At 45.2% G+C, this 18881-nt stretch overlaps 1 protein-coding gene across 1 annotated transcript; it reads right to left on the bottom strand.

Annotated features, from left to right (window-relative positions):
* Positions 1–1118: 1118 nt before the first annotated feature.
* LOC311118743 (zinc finger protein GLI1-like) lies at positions 1119–18475 on the bottom strand (the record flags this gene model as incomplete). The annotated part of the gene is made up of 9 exons (XM_084193531.1): positions 1119–2096; positions 2274–3386; positions 3649–3816; positions 10269–10525; positions 13087–13338; positions 14478–14799; positions 15458–15703; positions 16049–16213; positions 18326–18475. Coding segments are annotated over 9 exons (3651 nt in total), but the record flags the coding sequence as incomplete, so codon positions are not given.
* Positions 18476–18881: the final 406 nt, after the last annotated feature.

Raw genomic sequence — 18881 nt, 5'->3', positions numbered from 1 at the left:
TGTGTCATCACAATGTATGTGTGTGTGTCATCACAATGTATGTGTGTGTGTCATCACAATGTATGTGTGTGTGTCATCACAATGTATGTGTGTGTGTCATCACAATGTATGTGTGTGTGTCATCACAATGTATGTGTGTGTGTCATCACAATGTTGCGTATGTCCCTGACAGGAGTGTGTCCCTGGGAATATAGATGAATCTTCAAAGCATTCAGGTGTCTATCAGTCATTTTTTTCATGCACTTTTTTTTTTGCATTCTTCCTCGGAAGAGCTATGTTTTCCTCAGTTCTCATTACGGAAGGGTTAGACCTCGGAATTCCATAAGCAGTCCACGAGACAGACATTAGAGTTCCGTCACTGTCAACATTGTCATATACACAACATATAAATGGATAACTTATTTACATCGTGGTACCCTCTCTGTCCAACTGTTGCCCTAAAGAACCTGTGATTGAAATGACCGTCATTATGGTGATGATGTCATTACGGTGAACACGTCATTATGGCGTTGACGTCGTTATGGTGATGACAGTCATTTCAGGCAAACAGTTCTGCGTCAAGCAACAGTTTTGTACCAAGCAACAGTTTTGTTTCAAGCAACGGTTTTGCACCAAGCAACAGTTTTGTTCCATGCAACAGTTTTGTACCAAGCAACAGTTTTGTACCAAGCAACAGTTATTTACCAAGCAACAGTTTTGTACCAAGCAACAGTTTTGTACCAAGCAACTCCAAAGTCCATTATCTTCTCATGAGACAAGAGAACACAGTGATCAAGATCAGTAGGTGCCTTTGGTTTGGCTTAAAGTCCTCTAAGGAGTAGCTACTGTATATCTGTCCATCCTGGCCAGGGACAGAAAGGTGAGGCCAAGAGAATGGGGAAATATCTTCAGTACCTATACTCTACACAGTCATTTCCTGTAACTTTATGTTATGAGGTAAGCTAACACTAAAACCACCGAGCTGCGCCCCTAGGGTCCACTCTAGGACAGTCTAGGTACTTGTACTACGACAGTGTCTTCAGTTACTTAGTCTCTTCAGACAGAGGGCTGAGCCCCTCTAGTCAACTTTATGAGTGTGTTCGGGTTCTGTACTTGTTCTTGAACATTGTGTTCAGGTTCTAAGACAGAGTATTCAGGTACTTGCTCTCACCAGCCAGAGAGGTGAGCATGGAGGTCATGTCCCCTACAGCCATGTTGGGGAGCCCAGAGGAGGGCAGGGTGGTGGAGGTCTGGGGGGTGGTGAGGCGGGACGAGGTCTGGGATGAACCCCCATGGAGAGGTGGGTTGACGGGGCTGAAGGACGAGGGGTCAGGGTCATCAATGATGGAGGTAAAGTCTATCTGGGCATTATCCAGATCCAGGTTTTCCAGAGCATTGGAGATGGGGGTGGACTCATGGGGGTAGCCCAGCTGGGCAGACTTGTTCCCCTGATGGTCCATGTGGGTTACCAGGTGCACCTGGTGCTGGTTGAGGCAGGGCCCGGTCTGGGTTGGGTCCTGGTGAGGATGGGTGATCCGCTGGATTTGGATCTGCTGCTTGTCCATGTTAGGGTACTGCATGTGGATCTGGCCCGAGTAATACATGTTGTTATTGTTGTTGGAGGGAGAGAAGATCTCCTGATGGGGTTGGTGGGGGGTCTGAGGGTCCTGGACAGGGGGCAGTCGGACTGCTCTCCTTGGGCTGGAGGTAGAGGGTACTGGGCTGTGGTGGGGAGGACTGCCCAGGTACCCTCCTCCTGGCTGGGACTGGAGACTATTCTGCCTGCTGAGAGGCTTCCGGCCCTGGGGTGGTCTAGGGACCACAGGGACTCCCATGTCCTGGCTGTAGCAGGACCCTGGCCCTCCATGCACGCTCATCATGTGGACATCGTTAGGGGGGATGGAGGAGCCGGAGCTGGGGCCTCCTCGGCTGTGGGCTGGGGGGATCATCAGGTTCTGGTTGGTGGAATAGCCTGGGTAGCTGGAGTCTGGGTTGGGGTAGAGGGTTTGTTGGTGTTGTTGCTGGGGCTGGTGTTGCTGGGGATGGTGTTGCTGGGGCTGGTGTTGTTGGGGATGGTGTTGCTGGGGATGGGGACTACGCTGCTGCATCATGGCCACCTGAATCAAATAAAATGAGATCAACATTTAGTTTAAAGTGCTACCATAAATACTTCAAGACAAGCAAGCAAACACATTATCTTCAGGAAATGTCCTTTGAAAACATCAATAAAACACTTTAGTACAAAGTGGGAGAATACAGAGGAGAGAAGACAAAGGGAGCAGGGAAACAGTCACCTGTTGTCCTGTCATGTCCATGCTGTCTGACAGAGGAAGGGGTTTTCCCTCCGCTCCTATCCCCCTCTGGTCCTGCTCCTGACCCCACAGCAGAGCCTGCTGTGACTGCACATAGTTCCTCACCATCATCTCCTTCACCTGCATCATTGGTGTCTGAGACCGGCCGCCAGGCCCCAGACCGGCCGACCCCAGGCTGAGGCCCCCGCTTTGCTGCTGCATGGAGGCCTGGTTCTGGTTCTCCATACCTCCACCATGGAAGTCACAGGAGGGGTTGGTGGTCCTCATCATGCCCTGGCCAGGTTGTCCCTGCTGGGGGTAACTCTGGGGGGACATAGGTCCCATGGGCATGGGTGTCTGCCCTGGGTGGGGCCTCTGCTGTTGTTGGTGTTTGTGGAGCTGCTTCTGGCAGGCGTCTGGGTTGGAAAGGGCTGGATGATACTGCTGCTGCTCTGGTTTGATGTTCAGTTTCTGGTGGCCTCCATCTGGGCCTTGGGTGTACAGACTCATAGAGCCCTGGTCCTGGTACTGCATCCCTGTCTGGAGAGCTCCATGAGGGGTCTGGACCTGGCTGCTCTCCTCCCAGGGCCCTGCACCTCCATCGGGCCCTCCCTGGCCCAGGCTGGGGTAGTGTGGTTCAGAGGGGCTGAGCTGGCAGGTACTCATGCTGTACTCAGCCTGCTGTAGCAAGGTGTTGGACATCCCGTCTGGGTGGATGGGTCCCCCTTTTCCTATCTGGCCCTGGCCTGGTCCCCTGGTAGTACCCTGGTAGTGCCCACCCTGCATGGCCATCTGTGTCTCTCCCTGGTAGCCCTGCTCTGGGCAGCCCAGGCTGTCGTGGCTGGGTGATAACTGGCTGGAGGGACCCCCCATGTGGTGACTCTGGTAGCCCAGGAAGCCTCTCTCTCCTGGGGGAAGCATCATGCCATGGTCCCTGGCATCCATGGTTCCACCATGGGCGTCCATGGCCATGGCCTCCATCATGACGTTCTCGGTGATGCTGGGTGGCCGCGGGGATAACATATGGCGAGTGATGTTGGCGTCTGACCCACAATGCTGCAGGGCGTTCCTCCGGCCCATCATGGCCAGGTTGTTCAGGCTGTTGAAACGTTGCACCTTGGGAAACAAATTCAAATCAACATTTGTTTTAAGTGTTTCACAAACACATGTTTCTACTACTTTCACATGTTTCTACTACTTTCACATGTTTCTACTACTTTCACATGTTTCTACTACTACTACTACTACTATCACTACTACTACTACTACTACTACTACTACTACTACTACTACTACTACTACTACTACTACTACTACTACTACTACTACTACTACTACTACTACTACTACTACTACTAATAATAATAATAATAATAACCTTGGGAAGGGCATGGGGGTTGCCAGTGGAGCGGACGGGGTCACTGGAGCGCCGGGTGGCATTCCCTGGGGCTTGGTGGGGGTAGATGACCCCAGTGCCATACTCTCCTGTGTTGGCACTGTGTCTCCTGGGACCGCCATACTGCAGGAACGCTGGCAGCGGCTGACCCTGGCAATAATACAAATAATAATACACTTTATTTGTATTAGGGAGCAGTCGAAATGCACACAATTGTTACCCCAGAGGAAAATGGGGGAGGGTCATGCTTTTTCAATTTCAGTCAGGGGGAGGGTTTAGTATTTTTTTAAACTCTAGTCCAGTGGAGGGTCATGTCATTTGTCATCGATTACATGTCATATTGCTCAGGGTTTGAGAATGAGTTGCTTATTATAGTGTCTCGATGTGTGCCTGATGATGCCCCTTATCCCTGATCGCTGCTGGGCGCACAATATCAAGTGAGCCTAGTGTGGTCTCAATAAAATGATCCATAGTCTTTACTATAGGCCAGGGGTATTAAACTCTTACCCTACGAGCAATGTTCCTTAGAAAAACTTCAGCACTGAGCAAATCTCAGGTCTGCTGAGCGCAAACTTGAACGTTGTGAAAATTCTGTTCAACATCCCGGTGCGTGTTTACTGTGAACACTGAGGCTGTACCTGCTTTAAGTTACAGTTTTAACAGTGGCCAAGTAGGCTACTGTGGCTATTTGATCATAATGTAGACCTACCAGAGTGGCCTACCATCAAAAACAATGTAGAAAAATGCATCCCGTAACATTTTAACATGGAAATAGCTGTTATATCATTCAGCTTACAGTTGCAGCCAATGTGTGGTGTTCAATGTAGGCCTACATTCCATGAGACTTGAAAAACACATGCAGGGCTTGACATTAACCTGTCAATTAATTATTATTCCCATACCATTATTACAAAGAATCAGACAAATTATGCTACCCTTTGCATATTAGCTACTTAGCTTATTCAAGACTGTCTCTAAAAAAAGCTCTTTACCTGACTCGCTTTTCAAAGATGGCTAGAAATGCACACATTTTGTGCTCTTGTAGGAAGCAACCACTCCCCCATTGTTGACTAGAAATGTGCTATAACTGGGCTAATAACTCACTAACTAGCAAAGGATATGAACAAATGTTCACAGGTGGCTACATGCAGCTCTCGCTTTGATCTCAAAACAAGCGCATCTACTCGCGACTGCTCATGCTGTAAACACAGTCCAGTTCTAAGTGAATGGCACAGATCCATATATGGAAATGGCTATTTGCATATAGGCCTACTGCAGCTCTGATTGGTTATGGCGCACCGGTCTGTGTAGAGTACGGGCTGAGTCATGCCTGTCAATGCAATAGAATCCTACTCCAATGTGTTCTGCCTACAACAAAATCTCTTGGACAGTTAGTTTTGCATACTAAAGTCTTGCATAGTTCCTTTTGTTTCGGTATGTTACATTGAAGTGGCTAATATTGCATTGATTCGATCACAATTCCCACAGTGGAGCGAAACGTTGATAGTGTTATTAACTAATGGGGAAAACTCTATAGAAAGTTGAGTGAAGTTCAATCTCGTGCTTCTCTGCACAGGCTGATATTTATTCTGCACGGCAGTCCAAGGGGAGCTGCAAGCCCGCACAAGCGCTCAGCTTAAAGGCTCTGCATGGTCAATCCGATATCTGCAGTGGCAGTGTAGCATTTACTGCAATGCGGCCTCCACAGAAGTCAGTGCAAACATACTTTTCGCGCTTCGCGGAGCAGAGCTGTTGTGAAGGAAGTTGTCAAGGAAGTGAGTTTGTGTTTATACAGGACCTCCCGCCCCCCACCTACTGTCAACCAATCATGTCAGTGCGGAGCTATACAGAGCCCTCTGCATTGTTAAAGGCGCTGGATGGTCAATCGGACCTCTGCATTGGCTGTGTAGCATTTACGGTGATACGGCCTCTGCAGAAGTCAGGGCATTCATACTTCTTGCGCTTCGTGGAGCAGTGCAGAGCTGTTGTCAAGGAAGTGAGTTTGTGTTTCTACAGGACCTCCCGCCACCACCTATCGTCAACAAATCATGTCAATGCTATACAGAGCTATAAGGAGCTATAAGGAGCTATACGGAGCTATAAGGAGCTATACGGAGCTATAAGGAGCTATACGGAGCTATACGGAGCTATACGGAGCTATACAAAATTTGGGAGGCGCACGGCGATGCGGTAAGCCTCCAGAGACATCACACCCTTCTTAAGGAGCCATCACACCCTTCTTAAGGAGCCATCACACCCTTCTTAAGGAGCCATCACACCCTTCTTAAGGAGCCATCACACCCTTCTTAAGGAGCCATCACACCCTTCTTAAGGAGCCATCACACCCTTCTTAAGGAGCCTTCAAAACACATTCCAGAGCAAGCATAAATTGGCTTTTAGAGGGAACCCTGCCTACGTATGGCGCTTGTAACGCCAGGGTAGTGGGTTCGATCCCCGGGACCACCCATACGTAAAAATGTATGCACACATGACTGTAAGTCGCTTTGGATAAAAGCGTCTGCTAAATGGCATATTATTATTATTATTATTACGTGGTCTGGAGACTGATGGTTTTCTGTTCTACCTGATACTTAATTGCCCCCACCTGGTGTCCCAGGTCTAAATCAGTCTGTAATTAAAAAAAAGCAGAGGAAATGTCTTCGAGGTCCAGAGTTGAGTTTGACGGCTACAGACCTAGGCTATGCGAAGAGCATGCTCCGATAAGCACAGGGCAACGTTATATTTCTAAGAAAATGTACTTCCTTCCCGAGTTTCTGCGCTGCTGACATTGTGTATATAAAACTAGGATACACTGCATTACACACTGCAATGGATAGGCGTTCCCAATCAAGAGCCCTGGCCTGCTCTTGCTGATGTAAAACCTTTTGTGCTGCCTAACCAATAACTGTGCTGTGGCACTTCAGGAGGCGAGTCAAAGGCTTCTTCTGAAAATAATGTTTTAATTGTCCAGAAAATGCTATATTTATGCGTGCGGAATAGGCCTACTGATGCCCTATTCAGTTTGAGAGGGAAAGCGCGAAGATGAGAAGGAGGACCGGAGGTAAGCTTGCTACTGCTTTAATTGATATTAATAAAATAATGAAGCTATTTATCAGAGATACTGACCTCACAATAAGCCATATTCAAGTAATTTACACAACTTACATTACTATGAAGCGGCAGCCGCGGAGATGGACAGCGCACGGGTGCTGAAAGTAGGCTAATTCGAGAAGGCCTAATTGACTTTACGCTACTAACAACAAGAGGGCTTTGTGTTGTAGCCTATTTCTTCCTATTCAAGAAACAAGAGGTAGGCCTACCTGTTTGACAGATGAAATTATAGTCTACGATCCATAGATTTTGTCAGCCAATTCCTTCAGTCACCATGCACTCCTTAAATATCTCAGTGTCGGTGAAGAGCTTGGTGTGTTAAGTTAAAACCAGGGGATTGAGGGGATATATGAGGGTATTGTGGCTTTTGTTGTAGAAAATGTCTACAAGAATAGGACTACCCTTTGTTAGCTTAATGGACCTGATTATATACAGTAAAATGATCTATAACAACGCTTTAGTCCGCAAAGACGTGACTCCGATGCATATTGGGATATCTTTGTTTTGTCTCTATGTGATTCAGAGGCTGTGCTACATACAACATTCTATAGCCGAGGACACAAAAAAATTGACTTTGCTTGGGAAGTCAAATGCTTGGGATTCTGTCACTATGAATTGACATTCAACATTTCAACAGGCTATTAAACAACATACTAACTCTAAATCAGTCAGGAGCAAGCCAGGTAGCCTAAGAAGGAACGAAAATGAATAATTTAGGCTATATTATTATTATTTCAAGGCCTGCCATTTAAGAAATCAATGGTGTTTGTTACACGCTACAGGTCGGCAGGAGGGCTCAGCATTTCAACAACACATCAACAACAACACTTCAACAACATGCCTATACATTTCGCATTTAGGCTGTATAAAAAAAATAAAAATAAAAAAAAAATACTTCGAATTGAATAATAATGAAACAAAAAAATGCCTTATTAGGCTATACCAGCGGTTCCCAAACTAGGGCTCACAACCTCATGTGGGTTCACCTGATATGAAAATGGGGTGGCGGGAGAATTGACAAAATCGTGAAGAAAAAAAGATATACCAAAAAATATATATATTATAATATCCTCTTTGTCTCTCAAAATCATTGTAATGTGGTTAACCTTAAAAATCGAAATGAAAATTATTCTAATTTAAATGATAAAATTCAACCAGAGTGCCCTTAGATCATGGGAAAAGGCTGCACTTGACCGTTGCACTTGAATCATTCCCACAGTGAATGGTTAGGCTCGCTACACTATGGAACCACACACTATTGCAGAGACTTTCATATTGCTATGGTGAAAACACGTGTTGGGAGGCACAGAAACTCACATCAATACCTTTGTCAGATAACACTGTTAAACTAAGTATTTATGCTATTGCTAGCAATCAACAGGAAACTCTGAACGTCTCAAAACCTCCCCAGTTTATGCTCTCCAAATGGACAGTTAGCTGTGAGGGTCGAGATGCCCATGAATTGACTTTTGTTCGCTCTACATGTCGGGGGATTCACGAGGACATATTGTTCTTTCTCACGATTCCCGAGCATGCTGTGTGGCTATATTGACGAAAAACGGATTCCATGGGATCGAATTGCGTGCTTTTGCGCAGATGGGGCTCCATCTACGGTGGGCAGGTCTCTGCACTCTAGTTATGAATGTCTCCCTCTGCCATATGGATGCATTGTATGAGACACCGAGAGAAACTTGCGGCAAAAGAGCTGAGCACATAACTTGGAGATATCCTGCAGCAGGTAACTTCGATTGTAAATTACATCAAACCACATCCACTGTTCGCAAAACTAGTGTTGGAAAGATTTTTCGCATTGAGAGTGGAACTGTTACAATCAGTAAGTGTTCCACACAAGCGATGGCTGCTCACCTCCAACGCCTGGATGAGCACTTTGGCACATACTTCCCAATCCGTTTGACTGTGATCATGGCTCAGTTGACATGCCGGTAAGTGAAATCGAACAGCTGATCGAGTTGTCATGTGACCGAATGCATTCACGGGGTCACTACAGAGGAGTGGTTTCCTGACTCAAAGGGAATACCCTGCCGTCTCCCTCTGAGTATTAATGCCGCGTACAAAACAACTGGGAACTCGAAAAGAAACTAGCTCCGACTGGGAAAATTTGTTTTGAACGATCGTCCAACTCGGAATTCCAACTCGGGAATTCGGGCCTTTTTCTAGAGCTCCGACTTTCCGACCTGAAGATCACAGACGTCATGATTTGACCTTGTATTTTTCAGAGTTCCCAGTTGTCTTGAAATCAGTGCTCTCATTTGCATTATAACCAAATATGAATCCAGGTTGGATGTGACGGCAGGGATGAGGTGCACCCCCTGACTTTGAGAATCTCCGACGCGACGTGCATCAAGCCACACCCATCTCATTAGTGGTGGTGAGATGAGATAAGAAACATTATGTCAGACTCATTTGCAATTGACTGTCATAGCGCCACATAAAAAAGGAAACATTGGCTGTTAATTACATCATTTATTTCACATGGTTGGGGTTGCGAGAAATTTCATATATCAAAATGGGGTCGTGGGCCAAAAAAGTTATACAGTCAGTGCCTTTGAATTCACTTTTAGAAACACGAGTTTGTCCAGTTTTTGGTTTGAGGATCATGCGGTGAGCTATGCATGCCTAGTTTGTTCATATAGCCGAGCAGATGCTCTTATATTCCCACGCCCTAATCACAGTCAACACAAATCTATTTTGTAACAACAATATCATTGAATAAAATATAATAAATTAGAAAATGATAGTTTCCCAAATGAAATAAAAGTTAATATAGGCTACCTGATGATATGCGGCTGCTGTGTTAAACAACAAATAGCTTTTTGATGATGATCAGATACTTCAGTTGTAACTGGTTCTGTTGCGCTCAATTTTTCCAGTTGATAGACAACTTTAGCAATGTTCCAAACTTAGAATATCCTCTTTTTTAACAACAGCCTTGATAGAAATCAAAACGTCTCCAGTGCTGCACCATGCGCTAATTCGTTGTCATGCTCGGTTGTGGTATTAAAAAAGATTATGCTTGTCTTCATGAAATGTGTTTATAAAAGGCAATTTTTTCTCAGACTGCAAATAAGATGATAGATTCAAGCATGGGCTTTTATTATAAATAATATATTTTCATCCCTAGACGTGTCCGGTATGGTCTGCGAATTCACAACCTTCTGGCTACTTTGCCATGTAATGCTTACAAAACGAAAAACAGTTTCTAAAACTGCATATCTAAGGCTCTGGCCTGTCCTATATGTGAGGGCAAATGGTAGGAATGTTCACTGCTATCCACTTGATCTTTTAGTTATTATTTTGGGTATAGGGGAGGGTAACTTTTTTTATTTTTCAAGTGTTCAGTGAGGGTCGGGTAAAAATATATTTTACTGAAGGGAGGGCCATCCATTTTCCTTTTCATAGAGGTCCAAAAAATGTATACAAACATATATAAGGAATAAGATAATAAGAAGAAGACAAAGACAAGTCTTCACCTGGTACTCGCTGAGGAAGCCCCCTCTCCTCCTCTGTGTCCCTGATCCCTGCTCCATACTGGGCAGCGGGGTGGGGGGTGGGCCGCCAGTTGCTGCTGCATACTTAGCCTTCAGGCTGTACTGCTGGGCTGGTGTTAGACTAGACATTTCTGGCAACCCTCCTCCTCCCCCTCCAACACCATGACAGGGCCCTCCTCTGCAGCTGGTCTCAGGGGGGAGGGTGTCACCTCCTCCCTGGTCAGGACCCAGGAACCCTGCTGGAAATGTACATGTTAAAAACATGTTGGAAATACAATGCTTACACACATTTTATCGTAAGACGGGCCGCCCCCAGGAAATACCCGTGCTAAGGACTATTCAACGCTGGTCTGACCAATCGGAATCCACGCTTCAAGATTGTTTTGAACACGCGGACTGGGATATGTTCTGGGTAGCATCCGAAAATAATTTAGACGAATACACTGAAACGGTGACTGAGTTTATCAGGAAGTGTATAGGTGATGTTGTGCCCACTGTGACTATTAAAACCTACCCTAACCAGAAACCGTGGATAGATGGCAGCATTCGCGCCAATCTGAAAGCGCGAACCACTGCATTCAACCATGGCAAGGTGACTGGGAATATGGCAGAATACAAACAGTGTAGCTACTCACTCCGCAAGGCAATTAAACTGGCAAAACATCAGTATAGAGACAAAGTGGAGTCGCAATTCAGTGGCTCAGACACGAGACGTATGTGGCAGGGTCTACAGACAATCACGGACTACAAAAGGAAAACCAGCCACGTCGCCGACACCGACGTCTCGCTTCCAGACAAGCTAAACACCTTCTTCGCCCGCTTTGAGGATAACACAGTGCCACTGATGAGGCCCACTAACAAGGACTGTGGCCTCTCCTTCTCTGTGGCTGACGTGATTAAGACATTTAAGCATGTTAACCCCCGCAAGGCTGCCGGTCCAGACGGCATCCCTAGCCGCGTCCTCAGAGCATGTGCAGACCTGCTGGCTGGTGTGTTTATGGACATATTCAATCTCTCCCTTTCCCAGTCTGCTGTCCCCACATGCTTCAAGATGACCACCATTGTTCCTGTACCCAAGAAAGCAAAGGTAACTGAACTAAATGACTATCGCCCTGTAGCACTCACCTCTGTCATCATGAAGTGCTTTGAGAGACTAGTCAAGGATCATATCACCTCTACCTTACCTGTCACCCTAGACCCACTTCAATTTGCTTACCGCCCCAATAGATCCACAGACGATGCAATCGCCATCACACTGCACACTGCCCTATCCCATCTGGACAAGAGGAATACCTATGTAAGAATGCTGTTCATTGACTATAGCTCAGCATTCAACAACATATTACCCTCCAAGCTCATCATTAAGCTCGAGGCCCTGGATCTGAACCCCGCCCTGTGCAACTGGGTCCTGGACTTCCTGACGGGCCGCCCCCAGGTGGTGAAGGTAGGAAACAACATCTCCACTTCGCTGATCCTCAACACTGGGGCCCCACAAGGGTGCGTGCTCAGCCCCCTCCTATACTCCCTGTTCACCCATGACTGCGTGGCCAAGCACGCCTCCAACTCAATCATCAAGTTTGCAAATGACACAACAGTAGTAGGCTTGATTACCAACAATGACGAGACCGCCTACAGGAAGGAGGTGAGGGCTCTGGGAGTGTGGTGCCAGGAAAATAACCTCTCACTCAACGCGAACAAAACAAAGGAGATGATCATGGACTTCAGGAAACTGCAAAGGGTGCACCCCCCTATCCACATCGACGGGCCGCAGTGAAGAAGGTGGAAAGCTTCAAGTTCCTTGGCGTACACATCACTGACAAACTGAAATGGTCCACCCACGCAGACAGTGTGGTGAAGAAGGCACAACAGAGCCTCTTCAACCTAAGGAGGCTGAAGAAATTTGGCTTGGCCCCTAAAACCCTCACAAACTTTTACAGATGCACCATTGAGAGCATCCTGTCGGGCTGTATCACCGCCTGGTACGGCAACTGCACCGTCCGCAACCGCAGAGCTCTCCAGAGGGTGGTGCGGTCTGCCGAACACATTACCGGGGGTAAACTACCCGCCCTCCAAGACACATACAGCACCCGATGTCACAGGAAGGTCAAAAAGATCATCAAGGACATCAACCACCCGAGCCACTGCCTGTTCACCCAGCTATCATCCAGAAGGCGAGGTCAGTACAGGTGCATCAAAGCTGGGACCGAGAGAATGAAAAACAGCTTCTATCTCAAGGCCATCAGACTGTTAACAGCCATCACTAGCACATTAGAGGCTGCTGCTGCCTATTGAAATCACTGGCCACTTTAAGAAATGGAACACTAGTCACTTTAATAATGTTTACAGTCACTTTAATAATGTTTACATATCTTGCACTACTCATCTCATATGTATATACTGCATTCTATTCTATAATATTCTACTGTATCTTAGTCCATGCCGCTCTGTCATTGTTTGTCCATATATGTATATTTTCTTAAATTTTTGTGTGTATTAAGTATATGTTGTGAAATTGTTAGATATTACTTGTTAGATATTACTGCACTGTCAGAGCTAGAAGCACAAGCATTTCGCTACACCCGCAATAACATCTGCTAAACACATGTATGTGACAAATACAATTTGATTTGATTTGAATTTGATTGTAATACTTTCACAAACATTAGAAATGCTACTTTGGAGTGCATTTATTGTCTCTAAATACATTTAGGTTATCATGTCATTTCATATGCCATGGAACATGTTAGAATTGCAAACAGCATGTTTTAATCTTGTGTGAAATGTCTGGTAGGGAACCCACCTCCCCCTCCTCCTAGCTGGGAGACCTCGCTGGAGCGCCGGCTGGAGAGGTAGGGGGAAACCATGGAAGAACGACGGCTCACTGTGTAGGCTGAGCTCAGGCTGCTGGTGCCACTCCCCCTCCGGTCACTGATAGGACAGACCATGCCAGAGGATCCACCCCCCAGCTCGTGATTGGACAGTTCCATGACTCGGCGGTTGGAGAGGAGGGGCGAGGGAGAACACATCCCTCCGATCATCTCCCCTGGACCACCTGGAGGAACAAAGCAGGACTAGAACCATCAGGTTAACAGTCTAGAGATGGCACAGACAATATTGCAACAGGAAAGATAGCTATAGATCTTTTAAAGTGAATATTACATTTGTGTAATATAGGGTAAGATATGATCTTATTATCGTACTGATTTTATCACAATGAGAATAATTAGTTTAAACTCTTCAAATGTTGATCAAGATGAAAACATGCATATTTGATCTGAAACCAAGTCAAGTGTCTTCAGTCCAGTACCTGGGAGTACCTTACTACCTGTCAGTCAAGTGTCTTCAGTCCAGTACCTGGGAGTACCTTACTACCTGTCAGTCAAGTGTCTTCAGTCCAGTACCTGGGAGTACCTTACTACCTGTCAGTCAACTGTCTTCAGTCCAGTACCTGGGAGTACCTTACTACCTGTCAGTCAAGTGTCTTCAGTCCAGTACCTGGGAGTACCTTACTACCTGTCAGTCAAGTGTCTTCAGTCCAGTACCTGGGAGTACCTTACTACCTGTCAGTCAAGTGTCTTCAGTCCAAAACCTGGGAGTACCTTACTACCTGTCAGTCAAGTGTCTTCAGTCCAATACCTGGGAGTACCTTACTACCTGTCAGTCAAGTGTCTTCAGTCCAGTACCTGGGAGTACCTTACTACCTGTCAGTCAAGTGTCTTCAGTCCAGTACCTGGGAGTACCTTACTACCTGTCAGTCAAGTGTCTTCAGTCCAGTACCTGGGAGTACCTTACTACCTGTCAGTCAAGTGTCTTCAGTCCAATACCTGGGAGTACCTTACTACCTGTCAGTCAAGTGTCCTCAGTCCAATACCTGGGAGTACCTTACTACCTGTCAGTGAAGTGTCTTCAGTCCAATACCTGGGAGTACCTTACTACCTGTCAGTCAAGTGTCTTCAGTCCAGTACCTGGGAGTACCTTACTACCTGTCAGTCAAGTGTCTTCAGTCCAGTACCTGGGAGTACCTTACTACCTGTCAGTCAAGTGTCTTCAGTCCAATACCTGGGAGTACCTTACTACCTGTCAGTCAAGTGTCTTCAGACCAGTACCTGGGAGTACCTTACTACCTGTCAGTCAAGTGTCTTCAGTTCAGTAGCTGGCAATACCGTACTACCTGTCAGTCAAGTTTAATACCTGTGAGTGCAGGCAGCTTGTTCCCCCCTCCACAGCGTCCGGGCGGAGTGGGCCGTCTGATCTGTTTCAGCTTCTCTATCTTTAGGTTCTCTAGTCTCTTCAGGGCCTGTGCCGACATGCCCCCCATCCCTGCTGTGCCTGCCCCTGACCCCCCCGCCTCGCTGCCTCCTCCTGCCCCTCCGTCCTCCAGAGCGGTCAGGTCCTCCAGACTGCCCGCTGCATTCAGGTTCATCTCCACACCGCTGTCGTTGTTGTTGGCGCTCCCCAGTGGAGAACGCTCGCTACTGCAGGAAGACTGGCCACCCGGGCTGTGCTGAGACTTCTGGAAGAGGGGAGAAAACAGAGAGAGAGAGAGAGAGAGAGAGAGAGAGAGAGAGAGAGAGAGAGAGAGAGAGAGAGAGAGAGAGAGAGAGAGAGAGAGAGAGAGAGAGAGAGAGAGAGAGAGAGAGAGAGAGAGAGAGAGAGAGAGAGAGAGAGAGAGAGAGAGAGAGAGAGAGAGAGAGAGAGAGAGAGAGAGAGAGAGAGAGAGAGAGAGAGAGAGAGATGCACATTGTTACAACACTGTATATATACATAATATGACATTTGAAATGTCTTTATTCTTTTGAAACTTCTGAGTGTAATGTTTACTAACTACTTCACTTGCTTTGGCAATGTTAACATACGTTTCCCATGCCAATAAAGCCCTTAAATTGAATTGAAAATTGAAATTGAATTGAATTGAGAGAGAGGGAGAAAGAGAGAGAGAGGGAGAGAGAGAGGGAGAGAGAGAGAGAGGGAGAGAGAGACAACATATCACTTAAAACCACAATCCTTTTGTTTTCCAGTCAACGGCAGCCCCACCATATCCTGTAATCACTCTCAAATTCATAGATGGAGCTATGGATCCAAGCCTTGAGTTCACAAAATCAACATGAAACTATATTCAAAGGAAAACATTGTTTATTTACAAAGACATGGACTCTCCAGTCTAAACTCACCAGAGTGCTCTCAGGTGCCAGCAGTTTGCAGTCCTCCCTGTGTCCAGCCTCCTCTTTCTCTAGCAGCAGTTCACAACACTGTCCACCGGGGGTCAGTGATGAGCCTGGCTGCCGCGGCCCAGTGTCTCCTCTATGCTTCTTAGTGATGTGAGCCTCAGGGCCGTGGACTGTCTTAACGTGCTTCCGCAGAGAGCTGGGGTCTGTGTAGCGCTTAGTACACCCAGGGATCTTACACACGTAGGGCTTCTGTAGAGGGACAGGAGGATACAACACAGGACACATGATGACACTTCAGACGTTTTTATTTGAAGTGATTTCTTAGGCCATCTGCCTTTCAAATAGTCTTTCATTACGTGAAAACATTAGATACATCTGTGAGATAAATTATAGATATCGATGTTATTGATACTAATAGATTATTCACTAGTTATTCATAACAATTCATAACACAACTTAAATCTATAATTTGAGTGAATAATCCTTTTAAGGAGGTGAGGATGTCAGCAGTTGGAGTTAGTGTGATTGGTTGATTGATTTACAGTGTGTACCTCGTTGGAGTGTGTGATTGGTTGATTGATTTACAGTGTGTACCTCGTTGGAGTGTGTGCGGTTCTGGTGCTTGGCTCTGTCTGAGGCGTTGGAGAAGGCTTTGTTGCAGCCCTCGTGTTCACAGACGTATGGTTTCTCCCCCGTATGAGACCTCAGATGGGTCTTCAGGTTCTCCAGGCGAGAGTAGGCCTTATTACAACCCTCAAACTGAAACAACAGACATATTATTACAGCCCTCAAACTGAAACAACAGACATGTTATTACAACCATCAAACTGAAACAACAGACATATTACATACAGCCCTCAAACTGAAACAACAGACATGTTATTACAGCCCTCAAACTGAAACAGATATCTAATTACAGCCCTCAAACTGAAAAAAAAGACATCCTAATACAGCTCTCAAACCAGAACAACAGACATCTTATTACATCCCTTAAAATGAAACAACAGAAACATCTTATTACAGCCTTCAAACAACAGACATATTAAAACATAAAGCATTCAAACTGAAACAATATACATGTTTCTACAGCCCTCAAATTGAAACAGATATCTTATTACAGCCTTCAAACTGAAAAAACAGACATCTTATGACAGCCCTCAAACTGAAAAAAATACATCCTAATACAGCCCTCAAACTGAAACAAATGAAATGTGTTATGACAGCCCTCAAACAACAGATATCTTATTACAGCCTTCAAACTGAAACAACAGACATATTATTACATACAGCCTTCTAACTGAACAGATACGTTATTACAGCCCTTAAACTGAAACAAACATCTTATTAAAACCCTCAAACAGAAAAAATTGACATCTTATTGCAACCCTCAAACTGAAACAACAGACACGTGATTACAGCCCTCAAACTGAAAGAACAGACATCTTATTACAGCCCTCAAACTGAAAGAACAGACACGTGATTACAGCCCTCAAACTGAAAGAACAGACATATTATTACAGCCCTCAAACTTAAACAACAGACATGTTATTACAGCCCTCAAACTGAAACAGATATCTAATTACAGCACTCAAACTGGAACAAATGAAACATGTTATTACAGCCCTCAAACTGAAAGAAAATACACCCTAATACAGTCCTCAAACTGAAACAACTGAAATGTGTTATTACAGCCCTCAAACTGAAACAACTGAAATGTGTTATTACAGCCCTCAAACTGAAACAACAGACATGTTATTACAGCCCTCAAACTGAAACAACTGAAATGTGTTATTACAGCCCTCAAACTGAAACAACAGACATCTTATTACAGCCCTCAAACTGAAACAACTGAAATATTTTATTACAGCCCTCAAACCAGAACAACAGACATCTTATTACAGCCTTCTAACTGAAACAACTGACATGTTATTACAGCCCTCAAACTGAAACAACTGACATGTTATTACAGCTCTCAAACAGAAACAACAGACATCTAATTACATCCCTTAAAATGAAACAACAGAAACATCTTATTACAGCCTTCAAACTGAAACAACAGACATATTAAAACATAAAGCATTCAAACTGAAACAATAGACATGTTTCTACAGCCCTCAAATTGAAAAAGATATCTTATTACAGCCTTCAAACTGAAAAAACAGACATCTTATTACAGCCCTCAAACTGAATCAACAGACATCTAATTACAGCCCTCAAACTGAAACAACTGAAATGTGTTATTACAGTCCTCAAACTGAAAAAATTGACATCTTATTACAACCCTCAAACTGAAACAACAGACACGTGATTCCAGCCCTCAAACTAAAAAAACAGACATCTTATTACAGCCCTCAAACTGAAACAACAGACACATGTTATTACAGCCCACAAACTGAAACAACAGGCATATTATTACAGCCCTCAAACTAAAAAAAACAGACATCTTGCTACAACCTTCAAACTGAAACAACAGGCATCTCATTAAATACATCCTTTGACTGAAACAACAGACACATGTTATTACAGCCCTCAAACTGAAACAACATACATTTTATTACAGCCCTCAAACTGAAACAACATATATCTTATTACAACCCTCAAACTGAAACAGATTCACAATGTTTTATAACACCCATCAAATTGAAACACATTATGTAGACTGAAAGCCAAGGTCTGATTCAATCACTGTCAGGTAGAGAATTTCCATTAAAGCCACATACATGCACTGTGAGTATACTACCTGTACTTTACCTCTCTCTCTCAAATTGATCTTTGAAATTCATTCTAAACTGTATTCAAATTCATTTAACAATCCATTTCAAAGGTCGGTTTGAGAGAGAGAGAGAGATCAGGCGACAGTAGCATACTCACAGTACACTTATGTGGTTTCTCTCCTGTGTGCCTGCGCATGTGAACCACCAGCATGTACTGGGCTTTGAATGGTCTCTGCTCCCTGGAACACTCCTGCCAGTGGCACACAAACTCCTTCTTCTCTCCGTGGATGTGCTCATTGTTGATGTGCTGTGGAAGAGAGAGATATGTTATTATCATGGTCATTGTAATGTCGAGAGTGTTCAGTCTTCCAAGATGCTGTGTTATGTGTGGCTCTCCAGGACCAGAGTTAGAGACCACTACTCCAGACTGAGTTAGAGACCACTACTCCAGACTGAGTTAGAGACCACTACTCCAGACTGAGTTAGAGACCACTACTCCAGACTGAGAGTTAGAGACCACTACTCCAGGCTGAGAGTTAGAGACCACTACTCCAGGACCAGAGTTAGAGACCACTACTCCAGACTGAGGGTTAGAGACCACTACTCCAGACTGAGAGTTAGAGACCACTACTCCAGACTGAGTGTTAGAGACCACTACTCCAGACTGAGAGTTAGAGACCACTACTCCAGACTGAGAGTTAGAGACCACTACT

The sequence above is a fragment of the Coregonus lavaretus genome (genome assembly GCF_964263955.1).
Source record: "Coregonus lavaretus genome assembly, contig: HAP1_SCAFFOLD_5024, whole genome shotgun sequence".
Lineage (NCBI taxonomy): Eukaryota > Metazoa > Chordata > Actinopteri > Salmoniformes > Salmonidae > Coregonus > Coregonus lavaretus.
The sequence above is the reverse complement of the archived record's forward strand: the minus strand, read 5'-3'. Positions and strand labels throughout refer to the sequence as shown.